The sequence below is a fragment of the Delphinapterus leucas genome, chromosome 13, assembly GCF_059928025.1.
Source record: "Delphinapterus leucas isolate spDelLeu-1000000601 "Yukka" chromosome 13, BTC_Dleu_Yukka2, whole genome shotgun sequence".
Lineage (NCBI taxonomy): Eukaryota > Metazoa > Chordata > Mammalia > Artiodactyla > Monodontidae > Delphinapterus > Delphinapterus leucas.
Window position 1 is genome coordinate 81422693 of NC_143141.1, and position 22540 is coordinate 81445232.

At 45.7% G+C, this 22540-nt stretch overlaps 2 protein-coding genes across 3 annotated transcripts in view; one reads left to right on the forward strand and one right to left on the reverse strand.

Moving 5' to 3' along the window:
• The window catches only part of SMC6 (structural maintenance of chromosomes 6), a 73757-nt gene extending 68920 nt beyond the window's left edge, over window positions 1-4837 (forward strand). For both annotated transcript variants that reach the window (XM_022554110.3, XM_022554109.2), the window contains 3 exons: window positions 94-246; window positions 3408-3505; window positions 4347-4837. In XM_022554110.3, the coding sequence (XP_022409818.1) occupies window positions 94-246; window positions 3408-3505; window positions 4347-4461 (366 nt within the window). In that variant the 3' untranslated portion in view covers window positions 4462-4837. The remainder of the gene's footprint in view (window positions 1-93; window positions 247-3407; window positions 3506-4346) is intronic.
• A 4959-nt stretch (window positions 4838-9796) lies between these two features.
• Window positions 9797-22540, reverse strand: part of VSNL1 (visinin like 1) — a 100787-nt gene continuing 88043 nt past the window's right edge. Inside the window, exons 3-4 of the mRNA XM_022554133.3 lie at window positions 16172-16387; window positions 9797-11714 (exon numbers count right to left, since the gene is read on the reverse strand). Of these exons, the coding sequence (XP_022409841.1) occupies window positions 11517-11714; window positions 16172-16387 (414 nt within the window). The 3' untranslated portion in view covers window positions 9797-11516. The remainder of the gene's footprint in view (window positions 11715-16171; window positions 16388-22540) is intronic.

The following is a 22540-nucleotide window of genomic DNA, read 5'->3' on the forward strand; positions in this document are numbered from 1 at the left end:
ATAAACTCATCCTTTCTAATGGTAGCCAATCTTTTTTGTAAAGAAATTAATCTGTTTTTTTCCTATACTTTGTTTTTTGTCAACTCATTCAAGGTTCAGCCTGGAGAGGGAAACAAAGCCGCTTTCAATGACATGAAGGCCTTATCTGGCGGTGAACGTTCTTTTTCCACAGTTTGCTTCATTCTTTCTCTGTGGTCCATTGCTGAATCTCCTTTCAGATGCCTGGATGAGTTTGATGTCTACATGGTAGTGTTGACTTTTAAATTCTCTAATTTTTTGGTTGTTTGAAATGTGTATTTTGAAAGGAAGCAATTCACTCTTTAGTTTTACCCATAACAGAAAAGATCCTGCTCTGATAGTTTTGTCTGTGATAAGTGATAGAGAAGAACCAAAGAATTCCAGTTCTCGCCCTTGCTAACATACCACACTGGCAGGGACCCTGTCCTGGATTTGCAGCCTTTTCCCCAGTTTGCTTCCATCTTCCGTTTGTACACATAATTATAAGCAGTTCCCCACATTTGCTTTCCCTGACTCTCGCCACTGTTCTCTCTCCCTTCCTGCACAGCCACACTTTTCAAAACAGCAGTGTGTGTAACAGGAGGGAGCGAGGACACTGGACTTCGAAGTTAAAAAACCGAAGATTGAGACCTACCTCTCTCACCAGTTCCCCAGCTGACTTTGGGCAAGATATCTATCCTCTTTGGGCCTCAGTTTCTTCATCTATGGAATAGATTATTACCCTTTCCTACCTTGTAGGGTTAGAGCGAGGCTCCAGTGAGGTCCTGTCTGTAATGTGCTCACTGTGGTGCGGGCGCACAGTAGGGCCTCCCAAATCAGCTGTTAATCATTCTCTTTACTGCTTCATGCCTCCTTCTTTACTAAATCTACTGTAATCCGGGTTTAGACGACAATCCTCCAGCAGAGCTTGTTTAGCAAAAATCATAAGAACTTTAATTTGGTGAAGTATGTGGCACCACAGACTGACCTTCCATCTCTTAAACTGTGTCTTCTTACCTCCTCTTCGTTCTTCGTGTGCCAGTCTGCCTCCCCTAATTCGGGTGCCCTTAAATGTTTGAGGTCTTCTTTGTTTTTCATAGTGGTATTAATTTTCCTGGATATCATGTTCTACCTACCCCCAGCCCACACACACACAGTCCCACAGGCTGCTGTCTACGTTTGGATCCCTCCCAAAGCTAAGCATCCCATTCTGACATCTCTCTTGTTCTCTGGACCCGTGTGCTCGACTACCTGTGAGACCATCTAGTGAACAACCCACATCTCAAACTCAGCGTGTCTGAGTCTGAATTTTTCTCCTCCAAGCCTTCCTTTTCCTGAATTCTTTTCCTTGATTAGTTGCAAATTGCCATTTCCAACCCAACACCTAACTGCAAAACCAGTGATTTATCTGTGATTCTTCTTTCCTCGTTACACATGAAGTCTGACCCCTGTCTCTTCTCTTTTCAAGTATCTCCCTGGTCCCCGCCCTCTGCTCCTTCCTGTTACCTCTCCTGTCCTCGCCTCTCGCATGTTGTCATCGCTTCCTGTCCACACTCTCAGACTTTAATCCTGCCCCTTCTCAGTTCCTCCTTCACTGTCTTGCCAGGTTTATAGTTCTAAAATAAATCTAATTGTAGTCACTCACTTGCTTGAAAATCTTTGGTTTAATTCCGAAGGGTGACTTTGAAACCCTTCATGATACGGTAGCCACTGACTTTTTCAACTGGACTAAGCTGTTTGTGATTTTCCAGACTCTGCGCCTCTGCCCGTTGTGCTCTTCTTCGTTGTATGTCACACTCCGACTCATCTTTCAGGACTCGGTTCAGATGTCCCCTTTATGTAGCCTCCATGACCACCACCCTGCCAGGCAGGATTAGGGACTTCTCAGAGCTCCCTCAACACCACCTGACATCAATCCACTCGTGCAATTATATTACTTTTATATTTTGTAGTATCTAATATTATATATTATACACATTTTATTATTATATATATTTTGCATTCTATTGCAATCCCCTATTTTCATGTCTGAATCACCCACCAAATTTTCAATTTTGAAGTTGTCAACTCTGTCTTAATCATATTTCTAACTCCTAATGCCCAGCCCATAATTAGGATTTAGAAAAGGCTTATTTACAAATCAGAATTCACATTTGTAAGTGCTGTATAATCCTTCAGTGGTTTTTCTTTTCTGTGCTGTCACTGCTGAAGATTAGTTAGAAATTCCTCTGAGATTTGGCTTCAAAGCTGATTCACAAATCATAGAAGATGATTGCTCTTTCCATATAATAGTTTTGTCCAAAATGCTGTTATGTAGACTTATCACCCATCTTATAAGTCAAATTTAATTCTGGACAATTTCTTTCTCTTTCAGAAACTTACAGGTTCTTAGTCAGAATGACATTTTGCCTCATTGAAATTATTCAGAAAAATGTACCCAAGTTCTGAGAACCAATCCAGTGGAAATGAATAAATATTTCTTGGTGCCTTGGCAGCTTTGTTATTAAATGATGGGCTTCCCCAAGGCATTGTTTTGAAAGGACAGTTTTCACTTTGGGCAAGCTCCGGTCACTTCTGTTAACGTTAAGTTAGATTACTTTAGGGATATGCCTGATGGAAGAATTTATAGAGTAAGAGCCACTGAGCAGTGTAGCTGGAGTGCAGGGCCCCTGTCGGTCTCCAGAGCCCAGGTTCTAAACCGCCACGCTGTACGGTACGGCCCCACGCGGTTTCATTTGTCTGTGTTTTCAAATTTCAGGAGTTTTCAAGGGAGGAGAGAGGTACTTTGATTTTTGTTTTGTCTGTTATTTAACTCAGAAAATGTAAGCACACAGTTTAATTCCTGTAGTCAAAACCTGTTATAACCAAGCATTTTTTCCCTATACATGGATGTGCTGTTTAACTTATTTTAAAGATTCAGCTGAGAAATTAGTCTGTAAATTCAAATTGATTCACATTGTACAAATTGGTAGAAGGTGATGGGGACAGAGCTTTTAGAACACCTTAATCATTGAGGGAAAACGTGAGAGACTTAGTAAGCTTGAAACTGGTCATCTTTGATACTATTCTCTTGAGTAATTAAATATTACTGTAGAAATTAGATTCACTCTGCAACATCTAGTTGTATCTTTTGGCTATTTTCTGATTATTTTAATTGTTAAGTATATTTGAGGCAAGGGGCTATACTTTGACTATAGGAATTCCTGGAAGATACGTGTTATTCAGTTATTTTCCCCTAATAATTTTAGACACTATCTTTCACGGTATGTATGAATTGCTTGGCATCATAGATAAGATAGTGGATGATCCTTGGATAAAAATCCAGGGGTTCATAACAACCAGTAGAATGCTCCTTTCACAGGAACATGACTGACACAGCAGCAACTCTGACCTCTGCCTCTGTTCTCCAGGATATGGTTAACCGGAGAATTGCGGTGGATATGATCCTCAAGATGGCAGATTCCCAGCGCTTCAGACAGTTTATCCTGCTTACCCCTCAAAGCATGAGGTAACTTTTTAAAACTCTTCCACGAATTATATATATATATATATATATATATATATATCAAGTATATAAAAAGGGGTGAGAAATCTTTTATATTCTCAATTTTAAAATGCAAATGCATAAATGACCAGTCAAAAGAAAAATGAACCCCTAACCTAGTTCCGGAGATCGAATGTAGTTTTCCCGTATTAGATATTTAAAGTTTTGTTTGTGTTATCTCCCATTAACAGAGGCAGTTTAACTGAGTATGATTATTGACTTGTTAATATTTCTATTTTGAATCTGCTCTTCTGTGGTTATCATGACCCAACTAATATAAAGTAATTTTAGTAATTCTGCTTCGACTGGAGAAGCGATTCATGATTTCCCTAGTCTTGATTCTTTTCCTGTTGACTGAGAAGTAGCAGTCTTCCTAAATGGACAACGCTGCTCTGCTGTCAGTCAGCATTTATTAGGTACCTCCATGGTGTCAGGCTCTGTGTCACTTAAACGTTGATATTCTTTCTCTAAAGTGGTCACTCGATCGTATGGGTACTCAAGTTTATGACTGGAAATATTCAGGTGACAAGAAGAGTAAGAGTTAGAGATAGTTGATACGTAAATCTCCTTCATTTTCTTTTTCTTCCAAACTGAAAACCCATGGCATTTAGCAGGAAGTTAATTTTTAAAAATGAAAATTTATTTCCCTATTGCAAGTTATATTTCTCCTAGAATTCCAGATATCAGACATACCCCCCCATTAGCAGCCATTTAGACTTATATTTTCATGAGGTAGAATTAGAATTTTTTTTTTTTATGAAAAAATTTTCTTGGAAATTGGAATAATTAATTTTGCCTCCTCTAGTTCACTTCCAGCAAGTAAACTGATCAGAATTCTTCGAATGTCTGACCCTGAAAGAGGACAAACTACGTTGCCTTTCCGACCTGTGTCTCAAGGAGAAGAAGAAGACCGGGGTTGATTTACTGTGGCTGACTGTGCCACACCCTCATGTTGAAAGACGTGTAAGGGGAGACGCCCGGGACTATGGGAAATAAAATGAAACTGAAGACATTCTGCGGTGGAGACTCACTCATGTATCTGACACAATAAGCCTAGAAGACCGGCCACAGCCCGCAATTTAAAATTATAATTACTTTGCTTTGAGAAAATCAACTTCATAGTACTGGTTTTAAATCTTTTTAAGTTTGTTTGTTTTTCATTTTAACCATCTACTTTTATAGATTCTTTTTCAGAAGTTTAAAATTTTGTACATATGTACATGTACATATCTGTTTAGTTTGGGTTCATTTCTATAGTATTTTGTAAGAATTAAAATAAAGATTTGATCACCCGGTTATATTTAGTTTTGCTTTTCCAGAATATTACATTATTCTCATTGCAGGGGGTGGGGCAGCGCCCAGGCGGGCTGTGAACAGGGACCAGTTTACAATAGATTCATTGTCTGTTTTGTGCTTATTAATGAGGAGGGACCTACACAGGACTGTAGGAACTTTGGTCACAATCCCTGCACAGGTCATTTTTAACCCTAGAGATACAATTTCAGATTGGGACGGTAGTTTTAATTATTGTGTTTCATCACATTTAAGATGCTCTCTGTTAAGGCACGTTCTCGGAGCTTTACTAAAGCACTGCCAGTCCTGACACGGTGCCTTTCTCTGAGTCCCTTAACCATCATCCACCCTACTAAGTGTCCAGCCTGTGTCGGAACTGGGTTATGACCCACTGGTGCGTCCTGACCTGCAGCGTGATTGCTTGCTTGCTTTAAAGTCCCGCAGTTTGCAGTCCAAAGCGTCTCAAGCTCTGGCTCAGCCGAGAGAGGACACAGGCCAGAGGGACTGTGCAGACCAGGCTGAGGAGAGGGCTGGGGAAATTGGGGCAGAGGACAGCTCCCCCTGGAGCAGAGAAGTAGCTGGGAGCCAAAGGCCCAGCTGCTGATAGGGAGCTGATGTCAGTTTATAAGACACACCCTGATCTTAGAGTTGTTAAAAAGTGTGCTCCTTAGAATGATAAAATATAGCCTGTTGTAAGCAATGGTATTTATGAACTTTTTTTAAAAGAAAACATGAGTAGAACTCCTGCTTGCATTCTCTATGTTTGATACTAGGATTAGTGCTAACCTTTTTAGAAAGACGTGAATACCAACAAGAAGAATTCCCTATATTGCTAGCAATAAATATTTGTGAAATTGAAATGAAGTATTTTAAGAAAAAGACAGTATTTTAAAAGCAGCGACACTTCTGTAGTTACTGAGAAAAACTGGATTTTGTTTTTGGTGAGGGGAGAGAGTCTAATTTAATCTTAAATTGAGATCCATTGGTAAATGAGAAGTCCAGAAACTGTGCTTTTCTAATCTAAGAATTTACAGAGAGAGAAAATGTGTGCCGCATGTTTTAAACATCCTCCACTAACAATACAAAGTCTGATTTTTTTAAAGGTACATTTATAATTCATTTGTATCAAAACTATTTTAACATACATGTGCTTTTTCAAATAAAAAAAATGAAGTAGAATATACCAAATGCATACACTTTTATTCGCTAAACGATTTCAGTGTCTGAAATTTTGTGGTAGTTTTTTAATGTTGTGTTTCTTAATACAGAATGGGAAGTAGAATCCTCAGGTATCCAGGCATCTCTTGTTGAGTTGAAGGTTATTCATTGCTTTGGCCTCACAAAGTTTGGGTTTCAACTATCGTAAGTGAAAATATTTTCAATTAATATTCTAATTAATGGTAATATTAATTAGAATAAAAAGAAATTGCTTTTTTGAAATATGTGTAACTTCTAAAAATAAAACTTTAAATTTACCTGTAGTTAAAGTCATCCTTTTGTGAATTGGGGAAGATATTATAATTGACAGAATCAAGCCTCTTCATGAATAGTGACTTGAATACTTCATAGAGATGACTCTTCCACCCCTGGTTTTATCAGCAGGGCAGGAATGACTGAACTGAGTCGTGAAATCCTGGGGAAGAAATGCTTCCTTGGACCTTTAAATCCTACCTTTTCATAACTTTGGGTTAGACATGATTAAAATCGTTCTTAAAAATGACAAATGTGGGGCTTCCCTGGTGGTGCAGTGGTTGAGAGTCCACCTGCCGATGCAGGGGACGCGGGTCCGTGCCCCAGTGCGAGAAGATCCCACATGTCGTGGAGCGGCTGGGCCCCTGAGCCATGGCCGCTGAGCCTGCGCGTCCGGAGCCTGTGCTCCGCAACGGGAGAGGCCACAGCAGTGAGAGGCCCGCGTACCACACACACACACACAAAAAAGGCACCAGGGAATGGGAGCAAGGGAGAAGGGAAAATTTGGAAAATACTTCAGAAGAATGCAATGCCTGAATCTGTGGTGTCGATGATCAGTATGAGTAACAATATTACTTAAATGTTGTTTTATTAAAACTAATCACATTTGTCTTTTTTTTTTTTTTCATTTTCAAAGAATCCCTCTGGCTGCTGTGTGAATAGGTTAGGATTAGAGGCTTTTGCAGTGATCCAGGTCAGAGGTCATGGAGACTCGGACCAGAGTGGTCGAGATAGAAGCGTTCAGATTCGAAGTCCAGAGGCAGTGAGACTTGCTGATGAGAATACAGTTGACCCTTGAACAACACAGAGGTATGGGGCAGTCTAAAGTCCGAGTTTAATTTATAGTTGGCCCTCCATCCACGCGGTTCCTCCTGTCTCCCTTGTGCATCTGTGGATGGGGTAGCACTGTAATACTTACTATTGAAAAAAATCCGCCTGTAAGTGCACCCGCACAGTTTGAATCTGTACTGTTCAAGGGTCAGCTGTACTGTGGAGCTGTGAGAGGAATCAAGGATCATTGGCCTGGGGTCTGGGGCCTGAAAAACCGCACGAGTGGTGATGTCATTCACGGAGCTAGGGAAGATGCGGGGCGGCTGTGGAGGAGAGCGATGGACGGCTGGTGGGGAGACGTACAGCAGCTCTGATCTGAGCAGGCAGCGTTGGAGACAGCCATTTAGTTAATCGGGTATTTGATGGGTAACTTTACGTTGGTAAATGTAAGAACCTGAGAAACAGTAACATAAGGTAAGAGTCTAGAGATCTATATTTCGCCTGCAAAATGCTGGGAAGAACCCAAACTGCATGCCCAAAATATTTGGGAAACTGAATTGCTTACACAAAAGGACCTAAGGGAACAGTGTGTCATTTTATTTAGAAGCTCTAGTTGACTGTCATTTTCTCGCTAAACCCCTACACACCTGGTGCGGTAAGGCTCTCTGAAGACGTCTATTTAAGCGTGTGTTTTACTTCCTGACATGATTTCCAATGGTGTGGAGGAAATCAGCATCTGGCCTCTTTAAGAAAGTGGTTCATGTTATTCATCTAGAGACCGTGATCCTGAATGAGGGAACTACAGGGAAAAGGAAGCTTTAAAGCAATATGATTCCCCTTTAAAAACAGTTTAGAGTTATTTAAGAAATAAAAAAGAGGAAATATGGAAACTTATGTCTTCTAAACGCAGAAAGAGTTCAGGTTAGAATAAAAGTAAGACATTTGGGGGCATTTTCCTTTCAGAACAGCAGCAGGAGTTAAAGAGACCAAAATAGTAGCTGAGTATAAGCTGGAACTGATAGAACCCAGGCCCACTTGAATGATGAGAGGATGCCCACAGCTGGTCCTTTCTGAAGGGACCACAGGCTGGGAGGGACACTGTGGTTCTTGAGGATGCCCGTTGCTGAGGGTGTGTGTGGGTGTGGTTTAAACGGAACTCAGTTAGAGAAGTTGTGTTAAACACACCCTTCAGTTCATGGCTCACCTTCATCTCTGGTTGCCTCAGAGCAGGTGAATGCATTTTGTATATGGAAGAGATGTGAATTGTGGCTACAGGGCAGATTGTGGCTGATTGTTTTCCAGAGAGGGTGGAAACATCTCTCCTGTTCTTCTAGAAACTTGTTGTAACCTATCAAGACATAGAGTTTAATTTCCTTCTTGACTATGAATAGGTTTGTGACTGTGTTGTAAACAACAGAATGATGGAGAAGTGTTACTTCATGACTATTGAGGCTATAGGGCAGGAAAGAATATGAAACTTCCAGTTTCTTAGCAGGAATACTTGTGCTGGAGACCTGAACCATCAGGCAAGTAGTATGACTGCTCTGAGGCCTCCATGCTGCGAGGAAGAACAAAGTAGCCCATGTGGAAAAGCCCTGAGGCCCTCTCAACTCGCAGCTGCTCCAGGCTTCCATGTGACTGCGACTGCACGAGACACCCCCAGCTAGAATCACCCAGGTGAAGCCTCTCAAATTCCCGACCCACAGAAGCCATGAGGAGTAACAAAATGATTGCTTCTACTTTAAGCCATCACATTTTGGGGATAAGATGTTATGATGCACACCCTGGAAACAATTCTAGTGTGATATTTGCTTTTATTTTATGTGCCTTTTGTGTACTTTTGTGAGAATGTCTTTTTCATTTATATATATTATATGGTGCAATAGATTTTATTGTTTCTTTTTTCCCCTTTCAGCCTTGTAAAAACATGCGCTCGTTGCTGTGTGTACATCAATTTCCAGCTGAAGCCTAGTATGCCGCAGGGTGCATGCACCCCGTCTTACCTAGTCCTCTAGTCATGAGCCACCAGGTTGCCTCCAGCCCCCACTCCAGAAACAGAGCTGTCACGGACATCCTGGGACAAGTCCCCATACATCCTCCTGTGAGAGCTTCTTGGGGCAACAAACCCAGGAGTGGAAATGCTGGGTCAGAGGACATATGTACACTTATTCTAACCAATACTGCTGGACTGCTGTCAGGACCCTGCCCCAGTCGACACTAGCAGAGCAGAGAGAACTAAAACAAGCACAAAACAAGGTGTTTGTTTGCTGGCCCAATTTCTACATTTTATTTATTTATTTACCAGTGAGTCTGCTGAAGGGTTTGTTTTTCATAAGTGCCCCGAGTACCCATGTGGCTCATTTCCTTCACTTGGGTCTTTCGCTAGTATCACCTAACCAGCCTATAGGAAGTAGCCACTGCTGCATCCCATCACTCTCCCTCCTTCTTTATTTGCTGTGCTTTTCTTCATAGTTCTTACAATTAGACATTTGTGTGTGTGTGTGTGTGTTTATCATTTATTGTCTGTCTCCTCCCATATGAACAGTGTTGGGTGCACAGAGGGTGATCAGTGAAAATTTGCTATGAATTCATCGCCTGTAGCTTGACTTAACCAAGTGCCTTTCCAAGGAGTCTCCCCAGCTCCTCAACCCACCTCGCCCTCAGCCAGAGGAGAGCATATTGGGAGGCACAGAACGTCTCTCCCTGCCTCTACTTTGGACTCACCAAGCACAGGGGTTAACAGCACCAGGACATCCTATTAGCACTTGGGACTGTTCTCTCTGGGGACGGAAGTTTGTTTCTGTCGGGGTTTCAGGTACTGTCGTTGCCCTGAATGTTTGTGGGGAGGTTTGCTGGCTCCCAGTTTCTTGCTGAATGGATGAATGGAATCATCAGGCCCTGGTCTGTGGTCTCATCTAATGAGACAAAGGAGGAGTATTTAGAAAAAAAGGCGCTCCATAAAAAGTGAATAATTTAGCACTGTACTGTCTGATACAATAACTACTGGCTACACGTGGCAAATTAAATTTAAACTAATTAAGATAAAATGCAGTCCCGCTAGCTGAACCGGAAGTGCTCAACGTTCACATGTAGCCAGTGTAGGTACAGATGTTTCCATCATCCTAGAAAGCTCTACTGCACAGCACTGTAGAAAGAAAGGTCTCATTCAGGCTTGTTCTGAAAACGCAGGCCCGCCTTTAGAGTTCTTGACGGAATCTCTCTGCCTTCCTTCCTCCAGCTTAAAAGGGTCAGGATTTTGTTCCACCGTTAGAACAACGAGTACACTTTTGATTTGGAAAGACAGCTTTTTGGAGGACGCTTCTCAGTCAGCTAAATGTGTCCTCCACATAGTTGTGTAAAACATAGCGCGTGGTTAGCACCACAGTCACACTGAGAAAACATTTACTGTCATATAGTGAGCATTTTTTGAGAATGAGTAAGTTTTATGTTTTATTTAAACTTTACACGCCATATTAATTGTCCCTCTTTTGAGGGCCAGGATGAAGCATTGGGAAGTTGCTTTCTTCCCTTTGGTTGTCACGAAGTCTTTGAATTCCCAAGTTGTGTGTTCAAAGGTAAATTTAGTAAGTTGTTGCTATTGACCCTTGACAATTATGAACATCTGTTTCAAATTTAAAATTCTGAGATAAGAACTGAGGGAAAAAGTCAAATGTTATAAATTTATTTGGGACATCTATTGCCACCTCTTTGGAAGCCTTTGAAAATTCAAGCAAAATCAATACACATACATCTTTTTTTTTACTTTCAATAAATAATATCTTTGAGTATATGTATATATAGATAGATTTAATTAATGAGTCATTTAGCAGTGTTTTTAAGTTTTATACTGCATTAATTCCAACACAGCTCTTTCCAGATTGATAGGATGCAAATGAGGTAAGAATTAAGGCAAACCTAAACGGCATGCAAATTTCGTACATTTATATTCACTGATAATACAAGCTCTTGTGTGTGGACCACACAGAGGAGTCAAGGGCCCCTCTGTGTGCCTGTCCAGTACTATTTTACAGGAGAATGGTGACACAGCTTATAATTCAGTTACATTACCGTGAGGGTTTCAGTACTACTAACATTATGTAATCAAGGAGACACGAGCATTAGCAAAACATGAACAAGAAATCATACAACTCTTTGCAGCACATTTCTGCCCAGGCTTTGGAGGAGGAAGGTGTTTTTTTTAATGAAATGATATCACACATATCACATTGTGGCAGGTTGTTTGTTTTATAATATATGCTTTTAAAATTCATTAGCAAATGACATTCTCATGCACACAAGTGTTTCAAACACAAGAAGCAAGTCCATTTATAGGTAGTCCAAGCAATGTGTGTGTGTGTGTGTGTGTGTGTGTGTGTGTGTTAATAGCTGCAGACTGAATGGAACATTGAGACTTTTGTGCAGTCCATAGTGTTATCTCTGCTCATTTCTGAATGTCGCACTGCAGAAGTAATACGATGGAAGGGTCGCTCTTTGCAGCTTCTTTGAATTCATCCAGTGTAATCTGGTCGTCTTTGTTCTTATCCATCTTGCTGAAAATCTTGTCTACTCGCTGCTCAGGTGTGAGCCCATCCTCATTCATTTTCATCATGATCACGGTGCCCACCATTTTGTAGATAGCCTTGGGAAAACAGGAAACAGACCATAAAGTTCTCCTATGATAGGGTAAAGAATCTAAATTACTTCAAAGGACTCCTTAAATGGTTTTAAGTAAGATAGTGGTGTAATCAAACCTGTGTGAGTCTCATGACCAACTGGATAGAGAAGAATTTCATGTGATTCCCAGGTTTCTGACTGGAGGACGTGATTATGAAGGGTAGTGGTGAGATCAAGAATAATGGATTAGGAACAGGTTCAGGAAGGAAAATGATGAGCTCAGTTTTTGTTTTTGTGGGGTTTTTTTTGAGGTACGCCGGCCTCTCACTGTTGTGGCCTCTCCCGTTGAGGGGCACAGGCTCCGGACGCGCAGGCTCAGCGGCCATGGCTCACGGGCCCAGCCGCTCCGCGGCATGTGGGATCTTCCCGGACCGGGGCACAAACCCGTGTTCCCTGCGTCGGCAGGCGGACTCTCAACCACTGCGCCACCAGGGAAGCCCCGAGCTCAGTTGTAAACATTCTGAGTTTGAGGTCAGTTGAGAGGCAACAAGCTCTACTCCTTGGAGATTTAGGAAAAGATGAAGTGTGGTCCCAATTTACAATCTTTTAAGAAAGCAAGCAAGGTGGACCAGTAAAATTTAGCCCTGAAAGAAGTTAGTTTAGGGGGATCTGTGAATCAGGGACTCTGTTCATAAGTCAAAGAACAGAGTAGGAAGATTCCATTTTCCAGTTCAATTAATTGTGCACAATTAATTCTCAAAATGGGAATTAAATGTAGAAATGAGTTTCTTTCTTAGGAAAGTGCCTTAAAAAAATAAATGCTCATCTACACAAAGACTTGCAGGGGAATATTCATAGCAGCTTCTCAAATAATGGCCCAAAAGTGAAAACAGCACAAATGCTCATCAACTGGTAAACAGATAAACAAAATATGACATACCTGTAAAACTGAATACTATTTTAGCAACAAAAAGGAATGAAATACTGATACATGCTATAACATAGATAAACCTCAAAAAAAAAAAAAGCCAGATATAAAAGGCCAAACATATATTGTACGATTCCATTTATATGAAATGTCCGGAAAGACAAATCCATAGAGACAAAGTAGAAGGGTAGTTTCCAGAGTCTGGGGGTACCAACAGGCATGAGGGACCTTATTGAGAGAATTAAAATGTTCTAAAATTGGATTACGGTGATGGCTGCATACTTCGGTAAGTTTACTAAAAATCATTGAATTGTAAAGCTAAAATGGGTGAAGTTATGGCCTGTTAATTATAACTCAATAAAGTTTAAAAGAATGCCAATTAGAAGGAGTAAACCATAACAAGAGTTTCATTGAACAAGTAAGATGTCTATTGAGATAAAATATATTGTGTTTGCTCATTTTTGCAATTAGAGTGTGTTGATTTATGGTAGAAAAATATCTAGGACATTTGACTTTAAAAGAAGCAGACTATTGGGACTTCCCTGGTGGTCCAATGGTTAAGACTCTGTGCTCCCAATGCAGGGGGCACGGGTTTGATCCCTGGTTGGGGAACTAAGATCCCGCATGCAGCATGGTGCAACCAAAAAAAAAAAAAAAAGAAAGAATCAGACTATTGAAATTTCATTTGAGGGACAATTGGTAGAGGGGGTCCTGATTAACCTAGAAGCCTGAGTGGTATGTGAGGGAAAAGCAGACATGCCTGGACTTTAAGAAAGAGACAGGCTTAAAGGAGCAATGGCTAGAAAGGCTGTTAGCACGACAAATGCACCATTGATGAAGACACGGCAAAAAGAAATGTAAACCCAAAAAGTCCAACTCTTAACAATTCTGAACATGGCCAGTTCTCATTAACCGTATCCAAGATGCAGCCCTGCAATTGGGATCACGAACATGACAACCAGGAGATGATGTTCCAGATGCAGACTCACACTTCACAGCAACCTAGGCCAAGGGCATGTCAGGCTCAGAACTAAGTATGAACGTGTTCCCTGACAAATGTAAGGAATCCCTGTAGGCGCATATGCTTCATGGGGTACTCCGGCATGCAACGAAATATGTAGCACTGTCTTCTCTGAAAAGAGGATGTGTTATCACAGGTGCTTTCCCAGGAAGAAATAACTGTCTCAGGTACTCTCTTATTCAACCAAAACTTGTGGACCCATTAGGCCTGTGCCCAACACTCCAGGGCAGATGCACTGTCCTTCGTTGGGGTTACGTGGCCCTTGCTGGTCTCTCGTCGCACTGACCCTCCCCCATCACAGCACCCGCCTCACTCTGGTGTCATTGCCTGATCACTTGTGTGGACACAGGCCCTTGGGGCAGTGAGCTCCTCCAGGGTGGGCACTTGTGTCTCTTCACGTCTGTCTCCCCTCCACCTTGCAGGAGGTTGGCGCCTGCAGAAAAGCTGACTACAGGCTACAGGAGCCTAGAGGGTGGTGGGCAACTCTGGGGTGAAGTGGGCCAAGAAGCCTTCTTGGATGTGGCAAGATAACCTAGACCTTGAAGTGTGAGAGGATTTGGATGGGCCCAGAGCCCTGAAGGACATTCCAGGGGAAAAGCATGGTAGAAGCAAAAGTGGCCAGCTGTGCGTGTGCAAGAGTGAGGGGCCCTGGATGGACGGTGGGGCCGGAGAAGACGTGCAGGCAAACAGACGTTGGCCGGACCAGCTGTCAGAGATCTGTGTGCCTGTGCCTGACACAGAGGACCTGCTCTGTAAGCCTTTTGATCAAATGAATGAGCAGCTCCTGAAGCGCAGAGATGCTGTAAAGACTGTATCAGTTATTGATACCTTGGTTCTGGAAAAGTAGCTCAGCAAAAAGGAACCTAGAGGCCAGAAAGGGTGCCAGGTGCAGGTGCAAAGGGCCAGAAGTTGGTGAAAATACCGGAGATGGAGAAGGGGAGCCACATGCAGAGGGAACATGAAGGTGACACGGCTGATTAGAAGGAAAGAAGCTGAAAGTTGAGGTGGATGGTATTTCCAAGGGAGACAGAGCCTCGAGAGCTAACTGCCGGTTACTGAGCATTTCCTACATGACAGGAAGTGTGCCATGTGCTGAACCGTTACCACAGACTTGGGGCGTAGGTTTTATTACCTTTATTTTTTCACGAGGACACTGAGGCTCTGGTGCCCTCGAAGCCCTATAGTCGGGAAAGCAGCAACGCCAGGCCTGACCCTTGCTGCTGTTGGGTTTTCCAGTTGACTTGGGAAGGTAAGTGGGTATCAAAGGGAGAAAGGGGACTAAAGATGCCAAGGGAGGGTGGGTAAGTGGAAGGCAGGGCTCCAGAGGCCACAGGAGGAGCGAACTGCGCTGGGGAGCCGCCCCAGGGGAGGAGAGCGAGTGTAGCATGGTGGGCATCTGGGGATTTGGTCACTTGGGTTTTGGCTACTGTTTCTTCCCATCAGCCCCCAGTTTTCATGTGGGGATCCACCCTCCCTGTTCTCAGCTCTGTGGTCTGGACGGGGCCTCACCCCAGCTCCAGGATGGGACACTTGGCTTTGGCCTGTGGCAAGTGGTGCATTTCCCCCCTTGGGTCACACTGGTCGGTGCAGAGGTGGACACACATGCTAAGACAGTCAGTCAGTGAAAAGGCACTGATTCATTCATCAGTAATTGAGTGCCCGCCGGGCTCCAGGACTGTTCTGGGTTCTAGGGACACAGCAGTGAGTGAGAAGAGCCCTCCCTTGACAGTGCTTGCGTCCTACCATGTGGGGTTATTTGGGGCAGTGATAAACGCTGTGACAAAAAACCATGATGGTAAGAGGTTAGATGGCCCTGGGGTGGGGCATGGGCACTCTTTGGGGAGGGGAACGCAGGGAGGAAGGCCTGCCGGGAGGTGAGATGAGGGCACAGCCCTGAGTGGAGTGAGGGGCCCGGGGAAGGGCCCTGGGCAGAGAGAGAGGACATCAAGGCCCTCACGTGAGGCTGTGTTCTGGGAAAACCAGGAAAGCTCAGGCATCTCGAGCACGGTGTGTAGGGAGGAGTGTGGAAGATTAAGGTCAGAGCAGTGGGCAGGGGATCCTGGGACGTCTGCACAGGCAACTGAGAAAGATGCCTGTTCCCATGGAATGATGGGAACCTGGGGGCCGCGGGCAGGATCTTGTGCCGTTGGAGGAATGGGCAGTGGAGGGAGCTGGTCTGAGTCAGAGGGTGGCGTCCAGAAGGGCAGAGCTAACACAAGGACTGGAGAAACTGAGTCCTGATACCATCCTTTGCACCCACTAGGCTTATGTTTATGGGAGATGTCACACTGTGAGCATGGCTGAAATGGCGATTGACAGCCAGGACCCAGCAGCTTGGACCTGTGACATTTCCCAGCGCCTCGACGGAGCAAGGGAACAGGGACGGAGAAGTCAAGGCCTGGCAGGGCTCCTGGATGGGGGGTGGAAGGGAGCTGCCGTAGGGCTGTGCCCCAGGGAGCCTCTTCCCAGGGGTCTGCCTGCCGTGCCCACAGCAGCCCCGGTCCTGACCACACCCCAGGGGCCGCTGCCTCACCTCAATGATCTCCAGCATCTCCACGCGGGTGATCTTGCCGTCGCCATCCAGGTCGTACATGTTGAAGGCCCAGTTCAGCTTCTGCTCAAAGCTGCCCCTGGAGGTGATGGACAGGGCACAGATGAACTCTCGGAAATCGATGGTGCCGTCCCCGTTCTTGTCGAAGGTTCGGAAGGCGTGCTGGGCGAACTTGGAGGCGTCTCCATACGGGAAGAACTACAGAGCAAAACACCCAAGGTCAGGTGTCGGGAGGGGACGAATCACAGGCTCCCGAGTCAAAGACCACCGCTCGCTGGCTTTCTGCTCACAGCCCAGGCTCTCCCAGCCGCCCGGACACGGTTTGGCCCAGCGCTCAAAGCCAAGGGCTGGCCCGGGGAGGCCATCTGCCCGGGTGTCCTCACCCCCAGGCCCCTCGCTCTCTCCTGTGGGTGAGGCTGGGGACACTTCTGGGTGGGCGGGGCCTGGATTGGGGCCACTAGGATTCCACATCTGTGGCTTCGGAGCCGACTTCTCTGCCGCACGGGGTGGTGCTACCCGGATTTCCACGTGCCTCTGGGTGTGACAATCCAGGTCCACCGTGCGCGGGGCCCGAGCGACACGACCCCGACCTCCGGCCGGCGGCTCCCCCGTCCCCAGCCCTCAACGGTCTCCCTGGGTGAGGGTCCAGGGTGTGACTTCTTCTTACGGGCACTTTTTTTTTTTTTTGGCAGATCATTTAAGAGCCACCGAAAATAGAACATGACTGGGCTTATTTCTGAGAGGCATAAAGAGGTGACTTCTCAGAGCAGACAGGGAACTGTAGGAGATGGAGGATGGGCACAGGAAGGGGAGGGGGGGCAGATCCCACAGGTGGTGAGAATACAGAGCCCGAGGCCGTGGACCCGGCCCCAGGCACGCATCTGGGCCAGTGACACACAGCAGGGTTCCCGGTCTGATACCTGACCTTCTGCCCCAGCAAAGCTAAAGGACATTCTCCAGGTGGAGCACAGGAAACCAGAGAATAACCCTCACCCCATCCCCAAAACCAAACCAAAGCACACCATGTGGTGTTTTAAAGCAGAGAAGGTGTGCATTGTTTCTGGACGAATAAATCCCGCAAATACAAAATCCAAAGCAGATTCCTGAGGAGGCCACTGGTGCTTCTGTTCCTGCGTAGGCGTTGCCACTTGCTAAGCGGGCCTGGCTGGCCACACACAGACGGCCGGCATCGTGCCCGCTCTGGGCTGTGTCCTCTTTCCCGCTGTACATCCTGACCTGGGGCTTGCTGAGCTCGGCTGCCCACTCCTCCTACATTGAGAAGCACACCGGACAACAGAAAATTTCCCTCCAGAAGCAAAATAAACATTTCATGTCAGGAGCCAATACAGGCGGGCCAAGGACAAGGCAAGTGTTCCGGGGAGGAGCTGACGTCGGCTTGTATTTCAGTAGCTCCCACTTCCAGATGCCAGGATCTGTTCTGCCTGCTGTTGCTGCGGGAGAAGCCACCCCAGAACGTAGTGGCTTGAAACCGCACGAATCATTTTATTAATCTCAGAAAGTAAAAATCTGACAGTCTCTTCTAATCAAAGAACTTATTCTGTGACTACGAGCTTCACGTACTCTGAACTGTCCTTTCCTCGTAACTCTTAGGACACCAAACGTGTGTGGGTTTTTTAGGTTTACTTTTTTCCCCTCACAACAACCAATTTTCCAACTGGCCGGACACCAGCTGGGTGTCCTACAGTTCAATTCAATTCTGACCCAAACTGCCTGGAGTTACAGCAGACCCCAGAGGGTAAGGGTTCAGTCCCACAAGACTGCACCCACCTTCAACACCAGTCACAAGTCCCAGGTTGCCACCCGTTCCTCTGAGAGGCCTGCTACGAAGTTGGAGGATTCCCACAGCCCCTCCTCAGGTTGGATAATTGGCTAGAACGACTCCTTATTTACTACTAAATTCAGGAAGGCACTTTATTTACTACTACCAGTTTGTTATAAGGTGACAACCCAACGGAGGAGATGCATAGAGCAAGGTGTGGGCATGAGGGTGTGTGGAGCTTCCGTACCCTCTCTGGTTGCACCGCCCTCCCAGCCCTTGGATGCGTTCACCAGCCTGGAAGCTCCCCCAGCCCCGTAGTTTGAGGGTTTTTATTGCAGTTTCATTATGTAGGCATAATTGATTAAATCACTGGCCATTGGTGATTGAACTCAATCTCCAGACCCTTTCTCCTCCCCGGAGGTCGGGGTTGGAGCTCAAATTCTCTAATCTGCCGTCCTCTTCCTGGGACCAGCCCCCCTCCCAACCCTGCCCCAGTCCTGAAGCTAGGGGTCCCCCAGCCACCAGTTATCTCATTAACATACAAAAGACACTGTTATCACTCCAGAGATTCCAAGAGTCTTAGAAGCTTTTGTGTCAGGAACCGGGGAGTACGACCAAATATGTATTTCTTATTCTCTCTCAATATCATATGTGCCCTGTGCGTGAGTGGTCTTCATCTCTCTCTAGGGGTGTGCTGTTTGCTGTTGTGTCACCTGCTTCACGTTCAGTGGTCTTGGGCAGAGCCGGTACCTGTGAAATAGCCCAAGAACAGAGCAGAGTGAGCCCCCTGGTGGATTCCCAAGTCTCCTTAGGGATGTTTATCCATCAGCCTTTCTACACGCAATGACATGAGGCCACTGGGTATAATTTTTCTCCATCCATGTAGGTGTCTGGCGATGTAATCCTTTACCCATCTCCTACCTCACAGCAGACTTTTAAGTTAAGGGCTATCTGACAGTTTTATCTAAAAATAACTGGGCACCTTAGGTCAGTATATTAAAAATTAATTTAGATCAGGAAGGCCTTGAGAAAAAAATCGATTGTAAATTTTGAGCTATAAAAGTTACATGTGCCTTGCCGAAGGTCTATTTACTGACTTTTATAGCCAACATGTTTACTTTGGAAGAAGTGAGTGTGTGATCAAGAGCCCTCAGATACCTGGAGGGGTTATTTCCTTTAGAAAATTCATCCTATCATGTTCCGAGTATTTCAAGTTTTTCTAATCAGGGGAATGATCCTTCTTTTGATGAAATAATTCAACTCTGGATGGATCATCACAGAAAAATGAAGCCATACTCCCTTCAATCTTTGTAGGAAGAAATCAGGGTCTTGAACTCATATTCACTTCTCTTGGAGGAAAATAGTGCCTGAGAAGTACAAGAATTTTGGGGGTATTGTTGCTTGCGGGGTGTTTTGTTTTATTTTTAAAATTCAGTGTATTTTGCTTCAGCTCCTGCATTAAATATTGGTGTGGAAATAATTTTTGGTGGTCTTAAAAATCTAAACCTTTTAATATAATAGAAAAAAAGAATGGTGAGGTTGAAAAATTTTAATATTTATAATTATATATATTTCACTTACCTCTTTGTAGTTCAGGCTGCTATAAAAAACTATCACAGACTGGGTAGCTAATAAACAACAGACATTTATTTCTTATAGTTCTGGAGGCTAGAAGTCCAAGATCAGGGTGCCAGCATGGTCGGGTACTGGTGAGGGCCCTCTTCTTCATTACAGACTGTCGACTTCTTGCTGTGTCCTCACATGGTGGAAGGGGCAAGGGCACTCTGTGGGGTTTCTTTTATAAGGGCACTAATCTCATTCGTGAGGCCTCCACCCTCATGATCTAAGCACCTCCCAAAGGCCCTACCTCCTAATACCATCATTTTGGGTATTAAGTTTCAACTTTTTGGGGACACACAAACATTCAGCCCATAGCAACTTCTTTGAAAGAAAATAAATTTAGTTATGAAAATTTTCAGAAACTGTACTAGATAATCTAACATAGCTAATCTTCAGTAAATTTCCAGCCTCTCTTTTATGCCTATGTATACATGCACACAGAGTTTTTCTACTTTTGGTCAAAAATGTTATATCAAGTGTATCCTATATTTCCATTAAAAGGAAAAGAAATCTTCATCTGGGAAGCAGCTGCAAATGGTCAATTAATGCCCACTGATGTGAATCCAGGCCCCAAGCCAGGAACCCTTCTGACCCCAGAAGCTGTGTGGTATGGTTCCTGGAGAAATCCTTTGGGGTTTGGCACCTGTGGGGCAGCCTGTCCTCCTGAGGGTGTCCAAGAGAAGGCTCCTCTTTGAAGGGCAGGGTTTGGGAGTGGAGCACCGTCTGCTCCAGATTCTGGCCAGCAGAGCCCTAGGCTTAATTCTGGGGGTGTCAGTGAGCTGGCCAGTCCCCCAGGCTCCCTGGCTGGGGGTGATGGGTGGCTGGGCCAGTGCCCTGGAGGCAGTCTTCCCAGGACTCCCTACAGCCTGCTTTCTCAGGTCCTGTCCTTGCCCCTGTGCAGCCCACAGCTCTTTTGCTCTGACACTTGGGAGGCTCAGAGCCTAATAGCAGAAGGTGGGGTCAGAAAGTAGACCCTCTGTCCCTGGTGAATTTTGGCCCTGCTGATGAGACCCTGACCCCGAGGCCACACAGTGATGTGTCCCCGTCCTACCACAGACACAATCCTGTGCTCTGGTTACGCTCTGAGGGAACGGGTTCTAGAGGCTGCTGGCCTCGGGTGGGACCAGGACCCAGCTACAAGGTGTAGCATGATGTCCGTAGGAAAATGTCACCCTGGTGCTGAAAACTAACTCACAGGTGAATTTTAGGGGCCTGCCCTGTTTCTTTTTTTTTCTTTTGTAAATTCTGCCTAAGTATAGGCATTTTCTTTCTTTTCTTTTTTAAAAATATTTATTTATTTATTTGGCTGTGTCAGGTCTTAGTTGTGGCACGCAGGATCTCCATTGCAGCATGAGGGATCTTTCGTTGCAGCATGTGGGATCTTCGTTGCGGCATGCAGGATCTTTCATTGCAGCATGTGGGATCTCTAGTTGTGGCTTAGTTGCGCCGGCTTAGTTGCCCTGCGGCATGTGGGATCTTAGTTCCCCGACCAGGGATCGAACAGGCGTCCCCCACATTGGAAGGCGGATTCTTAACCACTGGACCACCAGGGGAGTTCCCCTGCCCTGTTTCTAACTGGGGCAGGATCACCTGTTTGTGGAAGGCAGATGGAATTACCCGCAGATCATAAGTGCCCTGTGCTTTCCCGTCTCTGTCTTTGCCCACACGGCGCCCTTTGCCTGTCGGACCCTCGCCTACTGCTCAGTTCTATCTCCTCCCCATCATCTGAAGTGAAGCCCAGATGCCACCTCCTGCGGGGCCCTTCTCTGCAAACGCAGCCTGATGTCAACACCTCTCTCCTTGCATCCGAGTTATCTTTGTACATGCGGCTTTCCTCTGCTGGACCACACATTCCTTGCTTCGCTCAGCTCCATGTTCTCTGCACAATCTTTGTTAACCAGGTGAAGGAGCCTTTGCTTGCAGAAAACCGGCAAAGCCTGCAGTGAGAGGGTCCTCTGAAGATGAGAACCTTGGAAACGAGGACAAAGGAGTTGAGAAAAGGCCAACCCCGTGAGGTCTCCTGGTTGTGCTGTGCTCAAGCCCACATTCGGGCCAAGGCTAGTAGAGAACAAGGAACCCACAGCCCTCCTGGCCCGTCCCGAGAGAGGAAGTGGAACGAGGCTTTCTAGTTGGGCTCTAGGGACAGGGCTTCTCAGCAGATTTGCAGGGGAGGTCTGGCGTGGCAGAGGTCTGGCGTGCACGCCGGCCCCCTCCTGCTAGCTGACAAGCAGGACAAGGGTGCCCTTGTCCCATGGCATTCCCTGGACTCACTTCTGGAAGTTTCTGAGATAATTCTTCTGGGCTGCACATGTTTCTTTCCCGTTGACTCCCCCTCCCCAGGATGCCTGGAAATGAGGGCTGCCAGGTGTACCTGCCATCAGTCGTGGGGAGCTGGGGCAAAGCAGGGCTGCACCCCTGCCTCCTCTTCCTGGAGGGAGTGGAGGAAGAGGTTTCCAGGACCCTCCACTCAGACTCTCGGCAGAACCCACTCAGGTGGGCACAGCCTGATGGTGGGGGTCGTCTGCCTGCAGAGCTGGGTCACGGGCAAGCTCCCTGCGCCCACTCTGGCCCCGCTGAGGAAAGTGGCCTCAGAGTTCCCATGGACCGCCTCCTTCATCTCTCATTCAGTGAGTCCCCTGCAGCAAGGGCCCAGCGGCTCAAGACTTCCTCTGCTTCTCTCCACATCCCCTCTTCCTGCCCACTTTCCAGTGGGAGGATCCACAGAGGTAAGCCCTGCTCTCCCTTCTGCCTCGGCCAGAGCCCGCACGCCCCCCGTTGATTCTGACCACAGTCTCCCAACTCCTCCCGCCTCTGGTCTCCTCCAGGTCCGATACCCAGGCCACACTGACCTCTCTGCAGTGTGGCTCTGATTGTGTCATTTCTCTTCACACAAACCCTCAGTGGAATCAAGTGCAAGCTCCTTTGCTTGCCATTCAAGGGCTTCCATACCT